Source organism: Sebastes umbrosus, chromosome 7, assembly GCF_015220745.1.
Source record: "Sebastes umbrosus isolate fSebUmb1 chromosome 7, fSebUmb1.pri, whole genome shotgun sequence".
Classification (NCBI taxonomy): Eukaryota; Metazoa; Chordata; class Actinopteri; order Perciformes; family Sebastidae; genus Sebastes; species Sebastes umbrosus.
In genome coordinates, this window is record NC_051275.1 from 23,909,558 (window position 1) to 23,920,002 (window position 10,445).

At 44.3% G+C, this 10,445-nt stretch overlaps 1 protein-coding gene across 2 annotated transcripts; it reads left to right on the plus strand.

The window, feature by feature from the left end:
- The first annotated feature begins 1,125 nt into the window (after positions 1-1,125).
- On the plus strand, positions 1,126-10,010 carry slitrk3a (SLIT and NTRK-like family, member 3a). 2 transcript variants are annotated; one of them, XM_037776221.1, is made up of 3 exons: positions 1,126-1,973; positions 2,666-2,760; positions 4,494-10,010. In XM_037776221.1, the coding sequence occupies exon 3, from the start codon at positions 4,552-4,554 to the stop codon at positions 7,264-7,266; it is 2,715 nt and encodes a 904-aa protein (XP_037632149.1). In that variant the 5' UTR covers positions 1,126-1,973; positions 2,666-2,760; positions 4,494-4,551; the 3' UTR covers positions 7,267-10,010. The 2 variants fall into 2 exon arrangements, with proteins under 2 accessions (XP_037632149.1, XP_037632150.1); XM_037776222.1 differs by having other exon boundaries at positions 2,669-2,760.
- The last annotated feature ends 435 nt before the right edge of the window (positions 10,011-10,445 follow it).

A 10,445-nucleotide genomic window follows, 5' to 3' on the forward strand; every position in this document is an offset into this window, starting at 1 on the left:
AATGTCATCAACTTCAGTTGTTATTTCCTGCTCTTTACAGTTGAAGGATCTCCTGGCAAATGTAAAAAAAAAAAAAAAAAACTAGCTGCATTAGACAGCAGAGTTTTTTTTTTTGTTTTACACTAATCAAGTATCCTTTCTACTTCACTGTGCTATAGAGAGCAAATATAAACAGCAGCTATATGAGGCAGTTCTTATACCACAGCAACCTAATATCATGGATTTACTGTAAATTGACATAATTATGGAAACAGGTTCTTCCTGGTTCTTCTCACCGCAATCAGCCCCCTCCCTTGCAGAGCTAAAAAAGAAAACTGTGGGATCGTGATGGAGATGGAGTCTCTCAGTCGTGCTAGTGTGCGCTCCTCTGGCTCGGTTTGCTGCTTCTCACAAACACGGGCTTGTGTTGCCCGCTGGAGGCGAGGAGGGGGAAGGCACGCAAACTGCGAGAGGAAAGATGAGGATGTGCTCCTGTATTTCCCTGCATGTGTCTCTCATGCCACCCTCTTCGTCCCCACAGCAGAGAGAGAGAGAGAGAGAGAAGAGGTATAGAGTAAAGAGTGGCTTGAGAGAATAACCCTCAAAGTTGAAGAATTGAGTATCATTGTGATTATTACTATTGAATAATTATTTGAATTTTTGAATTGAAAGGATAGGATAGCCCTCTTGAGATGCAGCATCTCATTTTTGAGGGGGTTCCTATAGACACAAATACAAAAACACATACACACAAAACAGCATTACATAACAAACATACACACTGCAAATACACAGATACAGACAGCTTGCTCACCATCTATACACTACATACTAGAAAAATGTGATACAATTACCATATTTAAATACATTACATAAGCATAAAGAACAATTGCAATAGTTTTGTATTCAGTTTATATGTATAGCACAAATAAACTGAGGATCAAAAGTACACACAAATTAAAAACATGAACAGGTTATTTTAAGATGAGAAAATAAATACATATATATATATAGAGAGAGAGAGAGAGAGAGAAATCTCAATAATGAAGCATGTAGAGAGAGAGAGAGTCATCTTGTGTCCTGACTGTCATCCACAGGTCTGGCGCGCTCCTCTCTCTCTTATTTATTATTTTATTTCCCTGCTGCGCGTAACCGCGTCCCAAAGCCGGTGCGCTCCTCTCCTCACTCTCTCTCCTCTTCTTCACTTCGCTTCTTCTCCTCCTCTCGACAGCATCCAGAACTACAGTATATAGCGCAACCGTCCCCATCACTCTTTTTTTTTCCTCCCCTCCTTTCTCTCTCTCTCTCTCTCTCTCTCTCACCACCAGATCTCTCTCCACTGCGTCTCTCACCCCTTTTTGCTCTCCCCCCTCCTCCTTCCTCCTCTCCAGCTCAGTCCCTCTCACTCCTCTGACGCACGACAGAGGGGAAACGGACCCGAGGAAGGAAAGAAAGAAAGACCAAAAAAAAAAAAAAAAAAAAGAAAAAGTAGCAGCAGCAGCTGACCCAAACCAAACCGTCGATATGATCCACAGACTCGTGCTGCTCTTGCTGCCGCACCGGACAGAGACGCGGTCCTGAAGCCGAGAGGAGAGCGCTCTCACCCGGCTACACTGCTGTCGAGCGCTCGCCCGGGGGGCGGCGGCGACGGAGGAGGAGGAGGAGGAGGAGAAAGAGGAGGAGGAAGAGGAGGAGGAGAGGGGAGGAAGAGGAAGCGGACGGGCGCAAGTCGAGGGCTTGCATTTTAAGCAAAACTGCTTAGAAAAAAAAAAAAGGAGGCGAGAGAAAGAAGGAGAGAGAGAGAGAGTCACCGGAGAGCAAAGAGTGGGAGAGATTGCATTCCTATCACGTCTTCATTTTCTCCTCTCTTTTTTTTTGCCTCAGCCACAGAGAGAGAGGGAGAGGGAAAGAGAGAGAGAGAGAGAGATCTAACAAGATTCATACTTGTGGTCTTTTTTTTCCCTGATGCTGTCCAATTGCAGTGCGAAACTAAGGTGAGTGCTTAAAGCTGCCTGTGCTGGAGTGTATCATGAGGAGGGAAATCGTATGCAGATGTGTGTATGTGTATACGTGTATGTGTGTGTATTGGTGTCTGCATAGCCATGGACTTCAAAAAAGGGCACACAACAAGCGCGCAACATACATACATGGAGTATAACGGATCGCATGTAGGAGATCCAGTCGACTGATCAATAGCCTGTTTGTTTCTTTAATTCACCGTTTTCCCTGCATGCCAATGTCACGACGAAAAGGCTACTGCATTATGCTTGGCATGTATTTCAACAAGCGCTCTGCTCTGCTCTCTCTCCGCTTGTATTGACAGCAAGGTTATGTTGGAGGAGGGAATCTCAGTAAATGGGAGAAGCAGGATTCTTGGCATGTTTGGATTCGGACTTAGATACCATCGTTTCTCAATAACTTACTTATTCAAGATTGAAATCTCCTAATAGGTCGGATTGAAATTGCCACTCACGTCACTTTTTCTTTTTTTTTAATTCATGTAAGTAGCCTATAACACAGAGCTGCTGTGGAGAATCTCCCCAGCTTCTTTTTTTTTTTTTTTTGTTGGAATCCGTGCCTCATTCACATGCGCATATCTTCCTCTCTCTCCCTCTCTCTCCTCTCCATCTCTGTTTCCTCTCCTCTTCCTCTATAACGCCTCGGTTCTCTGCTCTGTCTCCCTCAGCAGCCCGGCATCGGACGGTGGTGAGCGGGACGCACCGGGCAGCAACGGAACACATCGCTGGAGGATATGTGAAGTTGGAAATCCCGCTAAACTAAGTAGGTATATACCACCCCCAAGGGAATATAACATGGTGTTTTTAATTGCTTTAAAATGTCGTTATTAGGGCTACTTTTTTTCCTTTTTTGACATGCGCTTTTCGAGCTCTTATCATGGAAATGGAATCAATAAATCCTGGAGGATTACGCACGGAGAGGGCGATGAAAACAGTGATTTTTCATTCGTGTTCAAGGATCTTTTTTTTCTTCTCCTTGGTGCGTTTTTTACTGTCACGTCTTTTTTTTGGGATTACAATCTCTCTTCTTCCTTTTTTCCTGTCCATCCCTACACATGGGCTTTTTGGTTTCAGCACCACGGACAGCGGCTCTGCTCCGGCAGCAGACTGACGGTCCCATGCAGCAGCAGCAGCAGCAGCAGCAGCGCAGCATCATCTCCTCCTCTGGATTGTTCAGCAGCCTCGTTTCAACGGACAGCATCGTGTGCGTGCGTGTGTGCGTGTAAAAAGTCACAGCTATGGAAAAAGATATTCAGGGGGATATACTGTGTATATGTGTGACTTTTTTCCCCACTTATCATGGAGATACTGAAGGGAATCTTCTATCAGCCTATCTTTTTTTTAAATCAAAGCGACATTTTACACACCTTTTATTATTATGATCATTATTATTTATTTATTTTAAATGTGTCCTCTATATTTATATGTTTTTATTATGTGTAGGCCAGCCGGATCTACTAAAACACAGCCTCGGAGCAGCAGCTTCGGCCATGCACTGCGCTTTTCGTGCCCTAATCCTCCAAATGGCATCACACGATTCGGGAAGCCAGAAGAAGTTATATTGATTGTATTTTTTTTTTGGCAAATCATGGCAGGTTCAGCTACGATGAATAACAGTTTTCCCATGCATTCTTTGGGTTTATCCGTGGGGCATTTAACCCAAAGAAAACGCCATGCAGGTGAATAGCTCTGTCTGTTTTCTGCACGTCGGAATCATTGGACCAAGTGGACTATGTATCCCTTATTTTGTACCATTTTTCAGCATCTTTAGTAAACTCAGACCTTACATTTTCACACTGTTTATATTTTTTATAGCCTATCAGATTCCTTAGAGCCGTATATAGAGGAGAACATATAAATATGTGGAGATTCATTCTAACGAGATGGATGTTTCACAGAGTCCCTCGACGGTCCTCATCTCGTCCCACTAATGGTCACCGAGCTGATACCTATTCCGTTCCCGTCCACTTGCCTGCGATAGAGGCTCTCTCATTTACCGAGAGAGAGATCGAGGTCCCTGTTATGTAATGAATCCAGCAGGAGGGACGGTGTCTCCTCACCCCTCACCACCACCTGCTGTTGCCTTGCGTTTATTCACGGCGATAAGCATCTCTCTGGTGATTTATTGCGACCTTACCAGCATGTCTGCTGTATAATAAATGACATTTCCCTCCATATAGTGGCATTAACTGTCTGGATGCAGGGATTTGTTTGCGTTGCTGGGTATCATATTACCCATCCAAGAGATGCTGGGTTCATATTTTGTTTGAAATACCCAGCAATATTACAACAGTATGGTCTCCAATGTCATTCTATTATTCATTGGTATTCATTTCAAAGCTGTCCTCCATTCTACTGAAACTAATGCACCCTTCCTCTCCGGCTCTCCTGCCTTGTCTCTCACTTCGAACTTCACATTTTGAGATTGTGTGTGTACTTCTGTGTGTATTCCCTCACCTCCACATCCATTCTCTCTCCCTCTGTTCTCTGTTGCAGTGCTGTGAAGTGGCTCTGTCCGTGGAGCCGAGACTTCATCCCCTCGGTGTCAGCGAGGATGCTGTGGGTTACCTTGCTGAGCACCATAGCCTTAGGATGGACCACCCCGATCCCAATGCTAGAGGACTCCGAGGAGATCGACGAGCCCTGCTTCGAGCCCTGCTACTGCGAGGTCAAAGAGGGCATCTTCCACGTCCACTGCGACAGCAAAGGATTTACAAATGTCAGCCAGATCTCCCAGATATGGAGCCGGCCGTTCAAGCTCAACCTGCAGAGGAACTCCATGAGGAAGCTTTACTTTAATAGCTTCCTCCATCTCAACAATGCCATATCCCTTAATCTGGGTAATAACGCCTTGCAAGACATCCACGCGGGAGCGTTCAATGGCTTGGGAATACTCAAGCGGCTGTTCCTGCACGAAAACAAACTGGAAGTTTTCCGGAATGACACTTTTCTGGGGTTGGAGAGTTTAGAGTATCTCCAGGCGGACTACAACGTCATCAAACGGATAGAAAGTGGTGCTTTCAGGCACCTTCACAAATTGAGAGTGCTCATACTGAATGACAATCTGATCCCTGTGCTCCCAAATTATCTTTTCCGATCTGTTTCGCTCACACATCTGGACCTGAGAGGAAACAGACTAAAGACTTTGCCGTATAAGGGCACGCTGGAGTACATTGGGAGGAGCTTAATGGAAATCCAGCTGGAGGAGAACCCCTGGAACTGTGTGTGTGAGATCGTCCAGTTAAAAACCTGGCTGGAGAGAATCCCTTATACAGCTTTGGTGGGTGAAATCACATGCGAGTACCCGTTCCACTTGCACGGGAAAGACTTGCGGGAAATCAAGCGCAGCGAGCTCTGCCCGCTGCTCTCCGATGCAGAGATCGAGGCCAAGCTGGGAATTCCCCGGGTGCCATTCAGCAATGAGAACACATGGCCTACTAAACCTTCCTCCATGCTCTCCTCCTTCCACAACACAGCCTCTTCTGTGGAATACAAGGAAAGAGTTGTCAAGCCTACCAAACGACCTCGACCCACAAAGAACCCCCCAACGCCTCGTAGCATCTACCCAGGCAACAACCAGGCCCCTGTTGCTGGCTACCAAACAAGGCCTCCCATCCCAATCATTTGTCCAGCTGGATGTACCTGCAACCTTCACATCAATGACCTGGGACTAACGGTGAACTGTAAAGAGAAAGGCTTTCACAACATCTCGGAGCTCCTGCCTCGGCCCCTCAATGCCAAGAAATTGTATCTCAGTGGGAACTTAATACAGAAAATATACCGTTCTGATTTCTGGAACTTCTCAAGTTTGGATTTACTGCATTTAGGAAATAATCGGATATCCTACGTCCAAGAGGGCGCCTTCATCAACCTGCCAAACTTGAAAAGTTTATATCTGAATGGGAATGACATTGAGAGACTCACCCCTGGGATGTTTCGGGGGCTTCAGATGTTGAGTTATCTTTACTTTGAGTATAATGTCATACGTGAGATACAGCCCAACGCTTTCTCCCTGATGCCAAACCTCCAGCTGGTTTTCCTCAATGACAACCTGCTACGCTCCCTCCCCAATGATGCTTTTGCTGGCACCAACCTTGCACGCCTCAGCCTCCGCAACAACTACTTTCTCACCATGCCTGTGCGTGGCGTTCTGGAGCATCTGATCTCCATTGTCCAGATAGATCTCCATCAAAACCCCTGGGACTGCTCCTGTGACATCATCCCCCTCAAACAGTGGCTGGAGAAGCTCTCCTCCGTCATCGTGGTTGGAGACGTCATCTGCAAGACACCCGAGTTCGCTTTTGGGAAGGACCTGCGTTCGCTGGAGGTCGAGGTCATCTGTCCTGAGCTCAAGTATTCTTCAGGCCCCTCCCCGGCCCTGCCCGGTGGGGATGACCTCACCACGGGGAGCTCTGACATGGAGGAGGCAGGCAGGAGAGGGGCTGTCCCGCTGTCTGTCCTCATCCTCAGCCTCCTCATCCTCTTCATCTCCGCTGTGTTTGTAGCTGCCGGGCTTTTCGCCTTTGTTCTTCGTCGCAGGAAGAAGCTTCCCTTCCGGAAACGTTCCGAGGTAGATCTGACGGGGATCCAAATGCAATGCCGGATTTTTGAGGACCCACCGAGGCAGAGCTGCGCCGGCAACACCGGAACACCAGAGAAACCGACACCCAGTATGCACACACACACTCACACTAGTCACACACACGCCCACGGTCACGTTTATGATTACATCCCCCATCCTGTGACTCAGATGTGTAACAACCCCATCTATAAGCCTCGAGAGGGGGAGATAGCAGAGGAAGACAGAGCGCAGTTTTCAGAGAAGAAAGACAATGGCAGCAGTAGCAACAGTAACTACAGAACCTTGTTAGAGAAAGAGAGAGAGTGGACCCTGGCCCTCTCCAACTCTCAACTCAACACCATCGTCACAGTTAACCACTCCACGGCTGACATGGCAGGGTTTCATGAGAACGGAGGGCTCTGCCCTACAGTAATTGACAGTCAGAGGCCCACGCCAACGGTGGGCTTTGTAGACTGTTTGTATGGGACAGTACCCAAACTAAAGGACATGCATGTGGCGCATGCGCACCCACCAGGCATGCAGTACCCGGATTTGCAGCAGGATGCACGGCTGAAGGAGACTTTGCTTTTCACGGCGGGGAAAGGCTGCTACCCCGACCCGTCCCAAAGCGATTACCTCGAGTTAAGGGCCAAACTTCAAACCAAGCCGGATTACCTCGAAGTCTTGGAAAAATCGTACCGGTTTTAACCCTTCTAGCCCATGGAGAAAAAAAATACAAAACCAACACATTCACTTTGCCACCCTCAAAACAAAAAAAAATCACCCAAAACCAATATCAAAAAAACAAACTTGAAAAAGCAGCATGATATAAAATAAAATATTATATTACAGTTACAACAAAGTTTCCCCCCCAAATCACTTTGGAGGAGAGGCCATTCTCAGATATTTCAATGAAGTGCCTTTTTTTCAGAGTAGCCAGCAATGTCAACAGCCGTTATTTTTATAATATATAAATATCTCTATATGCCCAAGAGGGAGCAAAAGAGGATTGAGAGGGGCGCCGGGGAATAAAACATACAAATCATCCTAAAATACATCCGTCACTAAAACCCCTTTTTATGGAGTTACCATGATGCTCAAGACACACGGGAGCTGGACGTCTCCCTGACTTGGGGGTTTCCTTTCTGTACTCTTTTACCCCTGACTAGGATGTACAAACACCCGGAGGCCGTGCACATAAAGTTTGTAGGAAACGATCGAAAGAGAGGAAAAAATACATATATTAAAACAAACTGCAGTTTGCTGCATGCACTCGCTTCAGTGCAGGAAGCGAGGGGGATTTACTCAGAACTATCACATCACATTATGAACAGAGATACTGCAACGCATTTACAGTTCAGTGTTCTATTTAATTTTTATATCTTATTAATATGGTTATTACTATAAATGAGGACTTCTGTCTATATCAGGGTGCTTCTCGTAAGAAGGACGCGCCGACGCACGGATGGTCAAACATTTGTGAATATTATTATAAGACAACGCTCAAGGTTTTCTGGATATTTCCACGCACTTTGTTGACCTCCCCTCCCCCCTTCCCTCCTTCATTGCTTCTGGATTCCCCATCGTCACCCACTAACGGCTTTGTAGGAGGCACTTTTAATGTTTTCTCTCTCACAAAGATTTGAAGAAAAATGTGCATATATTTATTCTGTAATTTCAGTGAAGAATTTAATTGTAAAGGTAATGTTAAATCAATGTATAGTGATTATGCGTCTGGTATAGCCTTCTTAATAAAAACAAACTCTTCAATCAAATGATGAAAGGGTTGATGCCACGGGAACCTGTGTGTGGAGCACTATTGACGGGCTGTGTACTTGGTGTCTTGTTAACAATGGCATGTTGAAGCTGTGGCCAACCATCATGAGGTAATGCTGCTGGAGAGGGAAGAATAGCTACTGAACCAATAGAGTGCTAGACAGGAATGCAAAGGAATGCAGTAGAGGGCAATAACATTTAAACTCAGCTCAGCTGCGTATTAGTTTTGGATTAGTACCAAATTCATTTAAGTTATAAGGAAAGGGTCAATTAAAAGGGCAAACTATGTTGTTTTTTTTCTGGAAAATATAATCACTTTTTCTGTCCACTGGTAGTTTGTCCTATGATCTTCACCTGCTCAGTATCATAGTTTATTTGCCACTACATTACTGGTCCTAGTTGGATGTAATGAAGGTAAAAAGATAGAGAAAACACAATGCCAGAACAACTCAAATGACTGACAAGCTGCTGGTTTTGAAGTGGATGATGACTGGATATACCAAATCAGTGAGGTACGCTGCAATTTGAATCATCTAAACGGGTATTGCTGATGTAGGCTATAATAAACGATAATTGAGAAGGCGAATGAAAACATGATTGGAAGTCGCTCTTTGATCTTACGCAACTAACTTCCGACTCCCTCCATAGTAGCAATGTGGATTCAGTCCACTGGAGGGCGATGAGAAGGCGTTCAGATCCATTGGGCATTTAACAGATTGGATGCAGTTATAATGTAATGCACACAATGTTTATCTTAAGAGATCATGTTTCATATTTGGTATGAATTATTTTTGAAAATATCTATATAAATATATATAAAACCTACAAGTGGCATAAGATAATTTTATTCATTCCAGCACAGTGTCATGCTTTTTTCATTTTATTTTTTTGTGCTTTATTTCAATCGATATTGTCTTGAAAATGGCAGAATAAAGCAGGTCACTCTAGCTGTATCAATGAAACGAAATATTATTTTCAAAAAAGAAAACAGAGCTGACCATTGCTTTAACATATTTTTTTGCATTGAAATCCCAAACGGTAAATTAATCCGCAATACTCTCTACCACAGCAAATTTGTTTTTGCTGTGATTTTTTGATAATTTATATTTCCCTATCCAAGCCGGATTCATTTTTGGGACCAAATAGTACAAGTAGACAAAAAATAAGGCTGACGCAGCTGTGGAGTAAATATGGTGTAACAGTACACGTCATCATAGTGCCATTTCTTTTTCTCTTTCCTGAGGGGAAATTTTAATTTTGGGGGAAAAATATGATGCAATCTTGATGTCTATAAATTTGTGAATATATATTATGGAAAGGAGGGTGCATTTCTGTTTTGTTTTAAAATGGGAACGATATGCCATTTGCTTTGATTCCAGTAGGTTTAGAAGTGATGATCCTCAGTTGCAATTGGGTGTTATAGTTTCTCATATGTGTCAACCTACACTAAGTGGAAGATATGTAGCAAACCACATACTTCCCTCTTAAACGGGAAGGCCCTTAGTTAGTTTAGAGCAATCATCGTCACCAGTATTGATCATCAATGATCCAGGCTATAAGCTTGCATAATATGAAACCTTGTGCTGTATTCATTGTTTCCTTTCTTTAACAGTTATTGTTGCTCAAATAAGTGGAGGTCATCTGCATATAAAGCTTTTGTAAGCATGGGAGCGTCACTTCGAGGCTGTTTTTTTACTTACAGAAAGTTTCACAATGCTGTACCCCCCCCATGTTGTGCTTTCCCACCTCATTGCCCTGCTCATTTTCTTTTACTTTATCACTTATACACTCACACAGACACGCACACACACACACACACACACACACACACACACACACACACACACGTTAAGCCTTCCTTTCCCTGACCAAGAGGTTAGACTATATGGTCAGCATTTTCAGTGTGCACTCAGTTTGATTAAAAATATAATGCATTACTCTGTTAAACCCAACTCTCACCATCAACCCCACCCCCACCACCCCAAATGAATAAATAAATAAAGTTTTGGGATCATTGATGATTTTTGCTAAAGCCCCATATCTTGGTAACCGTTTATCGTCCACCCCTGTCACCCACCCACCATAATATTTCACAATTGAGTGCTGGGCTT

What these genes read in the sequence shown, in the direction of transcription:
- slitrk3a (XM_037776221.1), top strand. Translation starts at nt 4,552, where the DNA reads ATGCTGTGGGTTACCTTGCTGAGCACCATAGCCTTAGGATGGACCACC.